This window comes from Zonotrichia leucophrys, chromosome 4 (assembly GCF_028769735.1).
Source record: "Zonotrichia leucophrys gambelii isolate GWCS_2022_RI chromosome 4, RI_Zleu_2.0, whole genome shotgun sequence".
In the NCBI taxonomy this organism is placed as follows: Eukaryota; Metazoa; Chordata; class Aves; order Passeriformes; family Passerellidae; genus Zonotrichia; species Zonotrichia leucophrys.
In genome coordinates this window covers 9,288,403-9,306,418 of record NC_088173.1, presented here as the reverse complement: position 1 = coordinate 9,306,418, position 18,016 = coordinate 9,288,403, and the positions used below count along the sequence as shown (strand labels likewise).

Genomic DNA, 18,016 nt, shown 5'->3' with positions numbered 1-18,016 from the left:
CCTCCTGGCATGGAAGGTTGTCACTGTACTCCTTTCTGCCATTGCAGCAACACACTCAACCAGTCTTGCCTTAGAGGCTTTCCAGAGACCTTTCCTCACTCACCGTGTTTCTTCAGTGTCTGAAAAAGACCCTTCTGGACACCTAAATGCCCACAGCATCAAAATCTCCTTGAAAAATTTGAATAATAATTTGAATTATACTGGAAGTTTTATTTTAGGAAGCATTCAAAATGCTTCTCCCCCTTTTTCGCCTTTGGTTCCTGTCCTTGAGAAATTATGTGTACTTACTCTAAGATCTAGGATTTTACAGGCTTAGGCTTCACACACCTCTCATTTTGAAATTAATTTCCTTTTTGGTATCTGATGCTGTGAACAACTATCCTTGCTGGGAAGTCCATACTTTAAAATATTTTCTGTATTAGAAAAAATGCCTGTGTTCTAGCTACGCTGGAAGTAATGTCTGCACTGCTGGAAGCTCAGAGCAAATACTCAAACCAGTAATTCTGTGTGACCTGGCTCAGGATGCCAGGAGCATGCTTCCCACCAGGCCAAGAAGCACCAGCTGAGAGATCCCTCCCATGTGAAACAGCCCACTGAGCTCTGCTATGCCTCACTGGAAACATCTGCTACGCCTCAGTGGAAACATCTGCTACACCTCAGTGAACTTTGCTGCTTTAGCACTGCTCCAGTGCCATGGACACGTCAGTGTGAAGGGCTTACTTTATTACTGCAGTCTGAGATCACAGTGTCCTGCTGGGCCTCAGTCTCCATGGGGCTGCTGAGCAGTGCATCATCTTCTGTACTGGCATTTGCTTCCCCCATCGTCCTTGCAGAAATTGTCATTTGTGGAGGCTGCCCAAATTTTATATTTTTGGCCAACTGTTGCTGAAAAAACAAGAAAAATAAAACAAACAAACAAACAAAATAGATATTTATATTACAAGCAAAACAAGTCAAGTCCAGCAAGTGCCCCTTCTCTGCCTGAAAGCTGCACAGAAATATTCTGGGCAACTTCTGACTCTAGACAAAAAAAAACCAAAACAACCATCCTGAGTCTCACATTGTTGCAACATGGTGGGCACTCTTTCTTCTTTATCCCCACAAGGTTATTAAGTGAGGAATTTACGACATGATTTCTGATTTTGGATGATCAATTCAAGTTCTTGACAATGTTGCCAACTTTTGAAAATTTACTCTGAGTTTTAAAACACTCAATCTTTTTTTTTTTTTTAAATTTCTAGGTTAAAACTTTGTTTATGAAAGCTAATTATGAAGCCTTATTGTTGTGAAGCTTAAGCTTATGAGAAAAGTGTAGAGTGAGAAACTAAACTACCCCAAAAGGCAACCTTTTTATTTCTAGCCCCCAAACCCTGCATCTCATGCATTTGTATTTCTAAAACGTATCCTTATTGTAATGTTTAATCATGAGTTTTAAATGCTAAGGGCTTGGCACAGCCCTGCCTTAGAGAAGCAAATTCTCAAAGCAGGGGAAACCCAGCTCTTTTAAATGCTTGCTCTCATAGGAAGAATATACAAACTCATGTCTGCTCATGCTCACGAGCACTGCCACTCACTGCTGTTGCACAAAGAAATTTAGGCAGGGGACATGCAAGAGATGGATGGATGGATGGATGGATGGATGGATGGATAAAAAAAGCTTTCCCACCATTTATTTTCCATGTTGAAGCAATCTTCTGTCACGGGTTACAAGGAAGCACTCTTGAATTACATCAAGCATAAGATTAATAAAATAAGAAGCATGTACTACGTGTCCTCTAGCAGGGTGAGTTAAAGAAATTACAGTCCTGGCTACTGCACAGACATGTACCATACAGACTTTGAATGTGAACTTTTTGCAAAATAGAGAAGAAGTTCTCTAGAAGGAGCAAATGGAGCAAGGAACATTTATGAATATATTCTTTTCCGGAAATATTTCAGAGAATCATTCTCAATTAGGAAGGAAGGGACTGTGGAGTTATTTTCCTGCTTTGCTGTTTTTCAAGGACAGAAAATTCTCCAAAGGGGATCTCCCATTTTTGTCTTGCGATACTATGAACAAGTAATTCAACTGTGCAGCTTCTATTCAGGGGAAATGTCAGGTACTTGCACAGTACCCTAAGAGAAGTTTGCTGCTGAGAGCTGTGGAAGATTGGAGTAGATAGTAGGTAAAACAAAGATTTTTTTTTTCCCCCTATAGCATAGAATCAGTAACACAACACACACATGAGGATTTGTTAAGGAAAGATATCCTCTAAAGGAATTCAGGTCAATTAGTCTTTCTTGCCATAGTTCCCAGTGGGCTAGACTCTTATATCAAGTTTATCCATACTATCCCACAAACATTAACAGTTTTCTGTACTGAACCATTAAAACAAAAATTACATGCAAAAACTCCTCATAGTCAGGTTATTAAACTCAAATAGCTTTTCTCAGTCTCCTCACTGAGTCAGTAATTTATGCCCATTTGAATTCTGGCAGAAAGTAGTGAAATTCGAATCCTAAAGCATTTTGGCATAATGGGCAGCTCTGAATGGCAAACTTTTATTCCCACCTGGATTACTGGCATAGTCTAAAGGCAAGGGTTTCACCAAGTCCATGCAGGCTTTTGTGTTAGCAGTGCAGCTCTCTGACTTGAAGTCTCACATGCTTCCATTGTGTACATGGGAGCTGGAAGGGGCAAAATGCTCTGTGTGAGATCATGTGAGGCCTTTAATTCTGCTCTATTCCTGCAGGCCTTCTAAATATTAGAATCAGGATAAAGTCATTTCAGAAAAAAAAAAATCTTAATTTGATAACGCATTTTCTAAGTTGAGATTGCTCTTTTCTTCTTCCTAAAGTCCTAGACAAATAATTCTCCTGGGCAGAAAACTGGAACTATCAGCATTGCTGAGCAACCACTAGGAAACTGAGGATCTGTGCATCTGTTCATGGTGGGAACATGCACATATTAACATTGCTTGCAGTGTGTTTTAGATGAAGGGATGGTGTGTTACCCTTTTGATTTTCTGACAAGTTCTTGATGTAAGTGTGTGTGCAGTGCTTGGTTGGATTTGGTGGTGGGGCTGTAATGGAGAAAGGTTTAAGCTTGGAACAGAATGGCCTTTTTAATTGCCATCAAGGGTGTTTGAGGGCTCTGCAGTAACAATGTGTTTTTCTGTATATATAAGTTTTTATAAAATGTTATTATTATAAAATGTTATTTTCCTGATATTTCCAAGAAATATACTATCCTCAGTATTAAAGGACTGTACACAGTCGTGATTGTTTTTTGGTTTTGGTTTTTTTTTAATTCTTTCAAAGCTTTAAAAATTTGTTTGCTCAGACTGGCATAAATTAGTTTGAAGATTGAGGAATAAACTCTAGTAACCTCACCCTTCCAGAACAGAAGGTGGTTCTCTGTATTATTTAATTATTGGCCTTTTTTATCTTGATTTATCTTAAAAAACAAAAAGCTCCACTAGTAGGTCTCCATTGGCCAGTTTCTTTTGGTGCATTCTAATCTCTAAAGCTGACACTAAATACCAAATGAGCAAATGTCAAAATCTCAAATAGCTCATGATAACTACTGAGCAAATTTATTCTTAATGCTTTTAGAGAGTAATGCTAAACCTGCTTCTTGGTCTTTTTTAGAATGTGCTTATAAAGTAATGAAATGCAATTACCCTCTCAGAAAAATTACACACTGATGCGTTTTCTACCTGGTCAATCATAAAAATTCTAAAAATGCATCATCCATAAAAGAAAATTAAATCCCCGCAAAGTTTCCTTGGGAGAACATTCAAATAGTCTCACCCAGAAATGGAAATACACCAATTTTAGATGGAAGACCTTTGAGAAGAGTCCTTAATCCCTGAAAAGGAGCATCTGCTCTAAATTTCTCAAAAGTTTCAGAGAAAACTGAAACTTAGACATATATTTCTGAACACAAAAGTATAAATCCTCTGTAGTTAAGAATTCCCTTTGATGACAGTGTGTGGCTGATTGTTGCCTAAGGAGGATTCTTTGCAATGCCAGTCATTAGAAGTTGCAGGCATTGCATTTTGTTCTTCTGCCATTGCACAGGTGTGGCTAAATATCCTTTTGAAAATCTCCACAGATGCATACTGGGCTCAGTCAAAGACCTTGGTCTTTCTTGGTCTGTTCAAGAAGACTTGTAATTTAGCAGCCAGAAGCCACCATCTTGCTCTGAAATCTGTCAATGGGAGCAGAAGCAAACAGATGAACTTTCTGTGCCTGCACGTCCCACTTCCAGCCTTATCAACTCCAGTGGGCATTCCTGGTCCCTCAGTTTGCAGCCAGAGGACAAACATTTCCACAGGACTTACAAACCCTTCTCAGCACAAAAACAGCTCAGCTACCACACACTACCTATACCATGGAACAGGGGCTGAAGCCACCACACACAGGGGAGCGTTAGGACAAGATCCAAGCCAAGTTTACCTCATCCTCATCCACTTTTTTTTTTTTTTTCCTGGAAGAATCATGAAATTTCTATAAGATTCTTGATAATTTTTCTATTCACACACAACCTGGGTGGCTTTCAGTGTCACAGTAAGGTCTGCACATCCAATACAGACGAATAAATACTAGGAATTTAGAAAAATAATTTTAAGTTTATATTCATCCAATTTTTAAAATCTTTCTTGGTAACTGGACCATGACACAAGCTCACTTCTATTTCATGCAAAATAATTTGCTAAAATGTGATACTACTTAGCTGACACCAGCTTCCCATTAATAACTTAAGGAATAAAGCTCCTAAGTAAAATTGTTCTGTGTTGTCTGGCACCTGCAGCTAATAAAAAAAAAAAAAAAAAGCCCAGACTTTCAAAGCACTCTTTGCATTTGCATAGGAAATGCCACAGAACAAGTTTTCCATATTAATTGGCAAAGAGCCCAGATCAGGCTGTACATCTCCTCTCTCACTCCCATTTGGCTCCTCTTCTGTGTACATGCCTACTTGTTTGGATTAAGGCCCCTGAAACTACATCACTCTTCGGGATTCTTGCCTGGACTGAATCCAAAACTGGATCTGCTGAGCTGCTTGCTCCCTTCAGTTAAAAACCATTAAAACAGAGTGTACTATTCCAGCTGATTCCATTGAAACAAGGCTTACAAGAAATGCTGGTCATAGTTCCCCTTCAGCTCAAAGATCTATTCTTCATATCTGCTTGCAATCCCTAAATATTATGAAACTTAATTGAAATTAAGTTTTCTAGTTATATACAAATGGAAAACAATGACTTAATTAACACTTGTTCTAAAAAGAGGCACACTGTTGAAATTCCACTTGGCCCTGTACAGTCTCTCAGAATGACCCCAAAAATCAGATGCCTTGTGAATACATAAGAACAGGGCGAGCCTATACTGAGCCCATACTTGTAAATGCTCCAATGATTTGTGGCATCTGAGGAATTTTTATACAGTCCAACTTTGCTTAAAGAAATATTGGTTTTGATTTGTAAGTATTACTGGTTTCAACTGTTGCTCATGTGTTCTCATGCTGTGAAAGACTGAATAATTGTTCTCTATTCATTTTATCAATTCCATTCATGATTTAAGGCATCTCTATCATATTCTCTCTTATAATTTCCTTTCTAGGCTCAGAAGAGAGTTCACCTAATTCATGCTGAAGTATGGAAGTGAACAGGAACGTCTGGAGCATATCTAGACAAATTAATAACCCACATAAGCTTTTTTTAAATCAGGAGAGAATAAACTGGAAAGCATTATGTGAAAAGCTATATTGGTATAGCTTTAGAAAATAATCCAGGGATAAAATAAACATGGAAACCTATAGAAAATTAGGAAAATAACAAGTATTAGCACTGATGTTTTGGATACAAGATGCAGGGAGGAAATTTTTCCACTCTCCATTGCTGGAGCAGCATGTGGTTAGGGGCATTACACTTGTAGAAACTTTTTGAGAGAGTCCAAAATAGAAAAACAGTGAAAGAGCAAACTCTACATGGGCCTCTAGAGATATGTATTTGCAACAAATGCCGATATGAATGAAGATTTTGGCGCACAGTGGTGATGGATCACTTACACATACTCATGTGTAAAGAGAAGATTTTGTGGAGAGGCTTGAAGATACAGCATCTGTGGCATTTGTCACATCAGTCTCTCCTAAAGCAAAGCAGATGCAAGGAAGGAAAATTTTCCTTCTTTGGAAAGGAAGCTCATTTTCAGGGATTACTATGATCATAGGAACAAGAGGGTCTGCCCAAGAAATGCTTCAATGATTTAGAAAAAATTATAAATTCAGTTTATAAAGCAAAAAGAATTTTCAAATATGAGGAAAACCATTTGGTTGCAGTGGCACTAGAAAATATTGGGAACAAAGCAATTAATTGTAAGAAATACAAAGCTAGGCAATCACGAAGTGAAAAACCACTCCCAATTCTGAAAAATTCAGACCAGCATGGTAAAAGATAATAGTTTTGAGGTTTGAAAAATAGCTTTGTATGTTTGTTGAGATCTGGGCAATAAGAAACAGAAGATACATTGGGAGTGGCTGGTAGAATACAGATGTGCAATGCACAGTGTGGGAAGCACTGGCTTGGTATTAGCTAAGATATGCTAATGACTAAAAGAAATGTAATCCAAAACTGTACAGTCATAAGGTCTGACAAGGAGAAAATTATACAGGTCATTCAACATTACAAAATCAGGGAAATAAGAATTTTTAAAATATTCTTTTGCATTTGACTGAGAAGTTTGGATTCACAAAGAATGTTACAGATAATTCATATCTGTATAATAAATAGATGCTTTATAGCTTTACAGAACAGAGAGGGTTTGTTTTAAACTACATGGCCACATGAAACAAAAAGGATGTAACCCAGTAGTTCCTAAAGGCCATAAGCCATATATCACAGTCAATCTTTAATATTTCTTGCAGCTGACTGCTGCAGCCACACAGATGTCAGATGACCCAAGATAATTTCAGTGAAGGCAAGCAGTGGAGAACAAGGGCAGTATGCCACACCATGGCATCATCACAGTAAGTGGGAAAGAACAGTGTAGATGCTTCAGGAAACCAATGTTTTAAACAAGCTTCTATTTTGCTTGCTGCAGTTTTTATGAGTGTGAAATAAAAACTCTCTTCTGTTCATTTGCTGACCATTTCTGTCAAATATCAGATGTAGGAAGAAGAGTCACTGCTACAAAATGTCAGGGAATTGTTTTAAGACACTTTGATGGGAGGAGAAAACCAACCCAGTAATCTCAGGAAGGGAAGGACGTAAAGTGAAGCTCCAAGAGTTGGGTTGTGAGGTTTTTTCTGACACACTGCTAGATTTACAGTTTAAACATTCCTTGTGTCTCATTCACAGCCCTGGATGACAAGTAAAGCAACAGATCCCCAGAAACTTAAAGAGTTCAACATTAGGAGTACCAGTATCTGTGTAGCACCTCTTGCTGGGAGTAGGTTCAGGCTGGCTTTCTACCCTGGATCTTAAAAATTAGGTAATGATAAATCACAGCAGCTCCAAAGAACAAGGAAAAGACTGCTTTTACAACACCAAATGGCTTCAGCCAACACAAAATAACTTCAGGATACGAAAGGGCTGCTGGAGGTTTATGAGAGGCCAGGATTTTCTCAGCCTGAGTTCTAGCACACAGTAAAACCTTTGAACATGACCAAATCTATTTACAGAAAGCATGATAAGATGAATACTGCCAATCTGAAAATCAATAAAACCAAATGAGAGCAATTCCAGAAAGAACTAATTTACCTTTCATGCATAATTAGAAAGAGAATTCCCACAATAAGCAGTTGAACCAGTGCACGGGCTGGCCAGCTGCCCAGATTACTACGGAGTTTGCACCATTATACAACATTTTTTGTGGGTTCATCAACACTCTGAAGTCAGCAGAAATGAAAAGGAAGAAGGAAGAAAATTTTGGTCATCCCCAGAATGAGATCCAGCACCATCAGTATTAAATGGCTTCCATTGCTATTGTGACTTCAAAACCCTTTTCACCATGCTGTCTCTTAGGTTTGTAAATGTGGGGACTTTTCAAAAAAATTATTTACGTTTTCCAGAATGTTTTCTCTATTACCTCCAAAAAAAAAATCCTGAAAAGGGTTAAAATCTGCAGAGCTTTTGACTTCCATCTGGAATGCAACAAGTTTAGAGTCAGAATGGGGCATGGAATTGTGGCAACAATTCTTTACTGAGGAGTACGTTTCCAGGTGAATGGGAATTGGAAGTGCTGTGCTTCCACCCTGACATACAAGCCTGGAAAAGCCACAGTAGTGCTGGAGGCTGGCCACAGAATTGCTTTAAGGAGCAGAGAGCTCTTCAGAAGAGAGAACTGTCCCCTCTTAATCCACTGCTTTAAGAAATACAGATGTTCCCAGATGGGTTAGACTGCAGAAAGATTTCAAAGTTGATAGAAGCTTCTGGTATCAGGAGACAGAGCATCAACATTTTCTGTGACTGCAAAATCATATAGCAAACACTGGCTCATAGAATAGCAGGAAAAAAAGGATGGGGTATGTAGTGCATAAAACCCTCAAACAGGAATGGTAGTCCAAATAACTCATGAGACCTAGGACTCAACTCTAAGGTAAATTTAAATTGTGCAATGGGATTTTGGTATGACTTTATCCTAAAACTTGGGGAACAGTTGCAGAAGTCATGGCTAGAGAAATGGGAAAAGTTACATGATGGGCAGCAATTTTTGAAGATACAAGAAGTGGTTCCTGGGCTTATTACAGGGAGGCTTTTCATGGGTTTACAAAAAAAAATCCATCGACATTTAGATGAATATGTGACTGTTCTGTGTAAACATGTAAATGCTGGAAAATGTCATTTGCACTCCTTATGCATTCCTTTTCTGAATGAATAAGTGGCTCTCACCACCATCATCAGAGTTAAAAAATTAATCTGGTATGTTACAGGCTGGGTTCCAGCCACACTGAAATGACAAAAATGAACTACCATCATTCAGTTTTAAATAAAAAGGCAAGCACATTTTTTACATCAAGCAGCTGAAACAACATTGTCCCTTAAAATACATGCAATTAACCACACTAAAAAAAGACTTATGCAAAGATCATATGAGCAAGAAAGTACCACTGGCTATTTATTTTGTGACTTTCAAGGGTGACATTTTGCTCTTATTTTCTTGATTTAGCATTTGCTCAGTGAACATGGTTGTTACCAACTGCATTAACTGTACTTTTTCTCAAGTGGCTTAGTTTAGCAAAGGCACTAATTTCCATTGAGAAATTTAAGCTGAGTTTTGATATGAAAGAAAACACCTCTGGGATGAAAAATTATTCAGAGTAAAACTAGTATACAGAGACCAAGAAAACAAATCCAACAGATAGGGAGGGCACAGCTCCCTGAAAGAGTTGGTGGGCTTTGTAGGGCAGGCCCACATACCTCAGGTCTTCACCTGGAGTCAGCAGTCATTTGAAATATAATGGTTTCCAGCCTGGAAATAACATGCACAGAATCTACCTGACCCAGGGAAATTTAAGCTGAAAAGCCAGCACAGGGGAATTGGAGATGTCCTAGTGTGGCTTCTGCTTCAGAGCTCATCCACAGCCAGCATGGCCAGCACTGTGCAGGTGCTCTGTCTGCTGACAGCACCGGGCAGGAGGCAGCAACAATTCCATCCTGAAGGTCAGAGCTGTCCAACTTCAGGATCTCTCACTCACCAGGAAAGATGGATTGTGGGTGGACTTCAGAGGTAAGAGAAATCAATGGTATTTTGCTAGTCATCTTCAGGGTAACAGCACTTGCACAGCATTAAAAATTCATCACCATTTTGACAGGATATGTCAGTACCCTGAACAATAAAGTGCAACACATTTCTGAAGGACAGCTCTCTCAAGGTCTAGAAAAGCATAAAGCTGGGGATCTTACAGATATACAGGGAGTAAAGCAAAAATTTAGTTCAAGCACTAATGGAAGAGAGTTCTGGAAAAGAAGGGAAAGTGGATCATATAAAGCTCTTTAGAAGCAAATACCTAAATATGTTGTTTATGGTTTGGAGAGATAAACAAATCCACCTTCCATGAAAACCATTGAAAGTGCAGTGAGAAAAAGGAGAAAAAAAAACGTAATACATATAAACATATTATTAAATTGCTTTTGCAAAGAATTCTTATTTTGCATGCCATTCCCTGCCCTCAACACAACCTTCCTTATTTCTCTCATTACCACATTTGTAGGACTGAGGCATACAGATCAGGACATGCCAAAACCAGGAGCTCAATTCAGACAAGTCCTACGGGTGCAGATGTTTCTGCAGATATGTTTACAGCATCACTGCTGTACCTTTCAAGACCAAAACCTAGAACTTCTGCAGATTATCTGAATTACTTGCAATGGCTTTTGGCCAGAGAACTTAACATGGCTGAGAAACTGTCCCAAGGCTACAGGAAAAGCATCCCATTTTTATGCACATTTAACATGTTCTGGAGACCATTTTCCATCACATTTTAAATATTTTCCCCACTTGCAATTTCTTACCTGAAGAATTTTGACTTTTCCTAAAACGTTCTCCTGTGACATTGCTTGAATGGCCTGTTCACTCTCTGTTCTCCCATCAGGTATGAAAATACTGTCATGGGAAAAAGCTCGGCTGCCCATAGAATAATGGGAGGATCTGTGAAAGAAAATGGTCAACAAGTCAGTAAGTGCTGCAATTCATTTATGAGAGTGACCCTTCATATCATAGTTATCCTGCTGTATGGATTCCCCTCCCCCCACCTTCTACATAAAACCTTTGTACATTCTCAGTGGAGGGGTATCCAAATACTTTTGGTTTTCAAAAGTTTAATGGAGGTGCACAATTCCTTTATATACAGTCTTCCTCCTTGGAAGGACCTAGAGTTGGGTGGTTTTAATAGGAGTGTTGAGAAGTTCAACTGATTTTGCTTGTAAGCCTCAATTCTAAGTGCTTCTTTCAGGATACAGACTGGATGGTGATGATGCACACCTGGCCAGACTGCATATCTAAGAAAGTGCATTCATGCTTAGTGCCACTGCTTGGGAGTGACACACTGCCACTCCTGCTCAAAGAAAACAGCAGGTGCCAAGCAAAGGGAGATCTGTAACATAAAAAGAATTGTTACAGTGCAGGAAGACACTTCCATAGAGCTGCCTCCTTTGGCTGATTACTCAGCGCTTCCTATGGCCATGAGCATGATGACACTGGCAATAAAAGGTTATCACCAAACCCCCAGACTGCCAAGAAGCTTGTTACACCAAGCTGTGTGTCCTTGATTAGCCACAAAGAGCAAGAAATGCCCGTGTGCTGCTGCTAAACTGAGCACTGATGCCAAGGAGGAGGGTGTGTCACAAATGAACCTGTTATATGGCTTTGATTGAAGTCCACAGGCAAAGGCATGAAATAAAAAGGGGTTTAATTTACCAGAAATTATTCTAATGAATTTAATTGTAAGAAAACTTAGAATTAAAAAAAAAAAAGGCTAGTAGTTTTGGGGGCACATTGAGGGAAAAATGTATCTGTTTGAAAGTCATGGTTTGTCTCACCTAGAATATCCCATGGTAAGTGAAAAGCCCATAATCTATAATCATGATAAAGTCACAATTTCAAAAACCAGAACAACTGCAAGGTCCTAAATCTCTCCTTTTGATAACCTGTTGGCAACCTTATAGAACCCAATTATAGTTTCAGAAAACAATCTGGAGGGAAAAAATATAGTTTTGATACAGATCTATCCAACATAACCTTCTACATATGATAAAAACATTATAAACAAGTATTTCAGCAAAAGCAAGGCAGGTTATACTTCCAGAGAAAAACGTAAGTAAAAGAACAAAAAAATCAGGTTTCATATATTTAAGATCAGTATATTAACTTTTCTGCCTTTTAAAATGTTCTAATTGTTCATGAAGTGTTCAAGATATTTCTATTCAAACTTTGGAAACAAATAAGTTGGAAATGTATTTATTACATTTTCATCTCATTTTTCCCTGAGGTATTTTAAGTACAAACAATAATCTTTTCTTACAAAGGGAGAGTGTCATATATGGTTACATAACCCTGTTGAAAGAGATCAGATGATAGACTATTCTTGACTTTTATAACAGAATTTCTTGGAGGTAACCTGAAAATAACAGGATAAAAAATCCCCCAAATCCTCTCCCTCTCTCTCATATATGTATAAAATACTTTTGCACTCACAAAATAATCAATCCAATTCTGGGGAGAGAACACACACAGTTCTCTGAATCGTTTAATCTTTCATACAATCACAGACTAACTGAAAAGCTTCTTTTCATCCAGATTAATATTTGAGCAGCATTCTTAATTTGAAACAAACCAACAAACAAGCAGGCAAGGAGCTGGTCAATATTCCACAACGCTTTTAGCCATGGAAGAAGAGGAACATTTAACTGATGCCATATTCTATGTTAGATTTCTTTCTTTATAAAACCACAACTCGATTGCCTCTGGCTGTTAAAGGTAGTACACCTTTAAAGTTTCTTTTAGAAACCTTTTATTAGAAACCATAAAATTATATTTTTAAACTGCTTCTAAAAAGGTTTCTATACCAAATCACTGTGACTCAGTCAGAGCTGTGGGAAAATTGCATGGCAGTGAAATACCTCTGCCTTGCTTGGCCAGCCAGGAGTCAACCAGTGAAGCACAAGTTGAGAAGTGTCCCTTACACAGAGACAAATTCCTAGCAGGCCTGGAAACGAATGGTTTGATATGAAACAGAGTGAAAGTTGGCTTTCCTCATATAACTGTGTAGGTCTGTTTGAACTGAAAGCTCCAGAACTGCATTCAGCAAGGTGGGAAGGACACACACAAAATCTGACAAACCAGCCCGTGGCAAGCCCTCCTGCACTTGCACTGCTCAGTGTGTGAGCCTGCTGCAGGTGCAGGAGGCAAGGCCAGTGGGAACTGGTTGTTTGCTATTTACCTTTGAGCTGAGAGATCTGCTGAGAATGCAGGTCCAGGTCATATTGTTCTCCAGAGAGGATCCTCTCTCAAATATTCTTCCAGCTATGCTGTGGCTCAGATACTTGTGGCTTGGTCTCACAGCTACTCACTGGACATACAACACCATTCACCCCTTTTGCAGTCCAGTGGGTTGGACTTCTCATACTTAAAATCAGACACCTCATGTATATTTGTGTTGTTTGTTACAACTAATTAGTAGGCAAGGGTTGCAATTCAGGCACCAAAGAGTTCAGTGACTTGTTTGGAAGCTGTTCATGACCTTACTAATGAATTGTTAATATTGAAGTTGGGAGCAGCCAACCTGCAGCTTTGAAACTGAAGAGAACTTGCCAGGAGTTCAAACCCCAAAACTGCAGTTGACCAACAGCAGGAATACTCTGACTGTAGGAATTGCCTGATAAAACCTGAATCTCTATGGAAGAAAAGAACAGCTGCTGAGGTCAGTTCTGGTGGACTGCCTGGGTGAAAATCTTCCCCACCCTGCTGTAGACCTGAGGACACTTTTAGGAGTCTAGTCTCTCCTCCTGCCTGAAAACTTGCCAAAATTTCATTTAATGTCTCCTTTGGGGACACCAGCTCACATGGAGCAGCTTGGCAGCTCCATGTGACCTGCGACCATAAGTACATCACCACTGAAAATCCAGTTCTGTCTTTGACAAGTGCCCCCAATGGTACCAGTGGCAGGTTAGGACCGTGCTAAACATTTCCAGCATCTCCAGCATTCTCCCAGACACCAACTGCTCTCCCTCTCTCTTTCTCTTCCCTTGTTACAAGGCACACACAGTTTTGTTTCATAACAAAAGGGAGGACAAGTATCTGAAAGGTTTGTTTCAGTTTTTGTTTTCTTGTTGACTTTGTAATACAACATACTCCAAATTGTCAGAACATGAAACAGTCATAAGAAACCCCACAGTGAATTAATGCCAGACTGCTCTCTACTCTATCCTTTCAAAATGCTTTGCAAATATACTGAATATTTAAGAAGTGGGTGAATGAGCAATTCTGCTAGCCACATGTCCAACAACTGGTAAAAATAGTTTAAGAATTTTGTTTAAATATCTATGTAGGCTAAAGAACATCGGAAAAAAGATATTCACACATCATAGTAACCTAGTTTCTTTTACAGGCAAGTTTAAATAGCAGTTAAGGTGATTTCCAAGCTACTTGTACTTTCTGAAAGGTCTCTTATTTTACTCCCTTGGAGCCCACAATCCTTTCACATTTTCCCAGTTGTGAATTTGACAGATTATATCACAAAGGCCCTTTTTCCACTCCATTTTTCACTTTGCTCATGTTCTACTTTTGGAAAGACTGAATTTCTTTTAAGTCATAATACAGTATGAATAATTGAGTTTCCCTTGCTGCTACCCATCTCTGAAGTTTTTCTCAGAAGTCTTTATACAATAACATCCTCACAATTCACATTTACAGACTGTTCTCCCTTCAGTTAAAAGGAATATCAGGAATGTCAATATCAGGAGTGGATTTCAACAAATACATAGCGCTACAGAGATATGGGCTACAGTCACAGCCATAGCTGAAGGTATTACAGTTTCAAACTTCCATATCACTTCCAAGAGATGTGGGAAAACAGGGGCATCAGTTTATGAGCACTTTTGTTGATAATTCCAGTGATGACACTTCAGAGGCTGTTTGTGCTGAAAATAGTTGAATCATCATCTGACTCACTTTCAGAAACCTGACTAAATTACATGAATTATGGATGTGCTATATCAAAATACAAAGCACTTTAAACAAATCCTTGAACATGTTCTCTCTGAAGATGTGTTGCAACCCAAATATCATGTTCCAGTTTCAATTGCAATATACAAATTTTCAAAACTAATTTTTTCATACTGAGACCAAAGTTGAATTCCATTTGCTCTTTATCTTTATCCATTACTCATTCTTGCTGAGGTGCCTCTGTGTGCTAAGATACTCAGAGATGTGAAACAAATCTCTCCCAGGGGAATGGGACCACCCAACTACTGAGCCTACAGGAAAAGTCTTACTTCTGTCCCATGAAATGCAACAAACAGAGACTCTCTTTGGACCCTCCCTCAGCCATCTACTGCTATGGACCTATTTAGGATGTGACTTTCCATCAGTTCTAGGTACCTCAAGTCAGGACTGGGTGAAGTATCACACTTTCTGTATCCTCCTCTCCATGTGTTCCCATCCCAATGACCTCTTTTGTGCCTTATTAGTGGTCATTGTTCACATGAAATCCCCCCAAAACACTGGAACTCAAAAATCCACACAAATTCCTGGTTCAGCTGAGCAAATCCTGACACAAGTTTCCATGCTAGCTGCATATCTGGAGAGCTGTTGGAAAGAGTCGGACACCAATCAACATTTACTGCACTTGACTACACCAGAGCATGTGCAGGGACACCACTCTTGCACAGAATGCAACATTATTGTATTGACACTGGTGGCTATGATGGTTTTAGACTCCATTTTTCTCCAGAGCTATTTCTTCTCTTAAAGACACATGTGTGATCCTTTAAAAAGGGGAAGCTTTTCCAGAAAGGAGTACTGAGACCTCAGCTCTTATATAATCCCATGCTGGTGCATTACTGGAGTACAGAAATCTCACACCACCAGTTGCCTCTTTAGTGTGTCATAAATGTTCCTCCCACTCTGATATTAAAGAGTTAGAAATAGAAACTGGAAAATAAAGGGAAAGAATGAGTTGTTCTGTTCTTTTATGTTTATAGAGACTAAGTCCAAAAAACCCAGAGTCTCATGACTTTCACTCTTGTAGATTTCCATCAGAAACCAATTCTGTAGTCATTGAAGATCAAAGTCAACTTTTTAACATAAAACCATTTTTAAACAATAAAAAATTTAAAAAGCATGCAAAGCAAGAACGAATTTGGTTTAGTCAGGTATTGATCCTTCACTGATCTCTTTGAAAGAAACTGAGAACCCCATCCCAGAATATTCCCTGAGGGAAATGACAAGTGCAGTGATTGGTTGCCTCTATTTGATGTTTTGTTTTAAGAAAGAAATCTGAATCAACATTTTGCATCTCCCATGAATGTCTCCAGGGCAGCCAGAGATGAAAAACATAAATTGCATTTTCTATTAATTTCAGAGATGCATTAATACTGTAATAGAGGAAAATGGATTGTAATTCTGAGATATATTTTTAGTGTGCTCTTTTTCGTCTGCTGGAAGGAGAGTTTTGGTTCTAACTCATGCCTGGATGGGGAATATTGTTCATGCTGCAAAATGATTCTGAGTTAGAGCTGTGCTCAGACAGCACATGACTTCATTGCATTAACAAACCCATAAACATGGGCCTCGCGGTCTGAACAGTCAAAAGAGAGACTTTTCAGCAGGGAATCTTGTTCATGAAGTAAATTTAGAGATAATTTCTGCATTCGTTCTAAATATATATTCATATCACCTTCAGGAACCATTGAATTTCAGGGCACTAACCCTGGGAAAATGGCACAGTCCCCCTGTTATGACCCATCTGAGTTCCGCTGATGCCAACAACAAGCTGTGCAGCCAGGCTCAGAGTAGCCCTGCTCTTTTCAAAGATATCACACAGCATTATCTTAATGCAAAGCTCCAGTCTGGTGTCATCAAGGGACCTGGAACCTATGGACTTACAGTAATTTTCTTAGAAGTAGGGATCAAACCTATCTTTAAGCATCTGATGCATCATGCTAATAATGTAACTAAAATTATTATAATTAGGGCCATAAAATTAACCATGGGAAGTATCAAGGCCCTGAGTGCACTAACAAGCTCTAATCTCCCTGATCAGCCTCATCTGGAGCCTTCAGCTACACACACAGGTCCAGGAGCTCTATTTAGGGTCACACTTGGGGCTTTAATCTCTGCCTGAGCCATGCTGGAGAAGTGCTGGTCTGCAGCTCAGACAAAACTGTGCCTGGTCATGGAGCCCTTTGATCCAGAGCTCAGTTTGCAGACCATTTTCCTAGCTTGCTCCTGGCCCTGCCTTCTCAGCTGTGGAGCTGCAGCATGACCATGGACCCCTCCTGCTCTGGGATCCCCTTGGTGTCCTGCTTGCCCTCCCTGAGGGAGTGGCTCTGCCTTTGCTGCTGCCTGACAAGAAGGTAATTGGGTGGGACTACACAGTTCTCAACAAATGAATTTCATGTAATCATTCATTAATTGTCTAATCTCAGAAAGTGTCAGCATGTACAAAGAAAAACATCACCCTGGTTTACAGTAATTCTACAAGTGGATCCTAATGCAGCTTGAGGATGTCAATAATTCAGCAGTTAGCATAAAAATATGCAGACTAGTAAAAGGAGCAGGGCTCTAAACAGTCCAGCTTCTACATTTGACCTGACAATCCACTGCATGTCACACTATTTTGTCAAATAGCAGAGTATGTTTACACAAAATTTGCCCTGAAATATAGCAAAATGTACAGAAAAGGAAGTGAAAAGTCTACATGAGCCTTAGCAGGAATAGGTGTTATATAGAAACTGCATTTGGCTGATAAGGAAGGCAAGGAAGAGGAAATAAGACAGTACATTGTATTACAGGTGACAAATCTGTTTTATCCAGAGCCCAGCCCTAGACCTCACCAGCTGCAGAAAATTACAGTTGCCATGCAGAATCCTGAAAGGAAATGAAGTACATGATTATTAGGAGGGGGAGTGCAACAAAAACATCCTAAAGGGAGGCAAGGGAGAGGACAAGCGGGCAGGGAGACAGCCTATGTGATAGAAGTGAAGACCAGAGTGAAAACAGTTCTGGGACTACTGAGGTGAAAATGAAGTTGGTCTTAGTCAGGGCTGAGGACAAAAGACCAGTTAAAAAGGAGAAACAAAGCAGCACCTGGTATAAAATGTCAGCACCTGCAGAAACACACTCTACTGAGGGGCTCTCATGATCATATACAAATTACAGGCAGCTTAGCACTCAAGCAGCAGCTGGAAAAACAAAAGGCAAGCTAAAGGCATTTATGGCAAATTTCTACTAAGTGATAAAATTGGAGCTAATAGGAAAAAGTTCTAGATCACACACCTGAGAAGAAAGCTTCTGGAGCACAAAGACTTCAGCAAGC

The 18,016-nt window shown here is 39.3% G+C and overlaps 1 protein-coding gene across 7 annotated transcripts in view; it reads right to left on the bottom strand.

Moving 5' to 3' along the window:
- CRACD (capping protein inhibiting regulator of actin dynamics) overlaps window positions 1-18,016 on the bottom strand; it is a 129,885-nt gene that overhangs the window by 16,107 nt on the left and 95,762 nt on the right. For all 7 annotated transcript variants that reach the window (XM_064710427.1, XM_064710425.1, XM_064710426.1 and 4 more), the window contains 2 exons: window positions 10,494-10,629; window positions 721-885 (listed from right to left, as the gene is read on the bottom strand). In XM_064710427.1, the coding sequence (XP_064566497.1) occupies window positions 721-885; window positions 10,494-10,629 (301 nt within the window). The remainder of the gene's footprint in view (window positions 1-720; window positions 886-10,493; window positions 10,630-18,016) is intronic.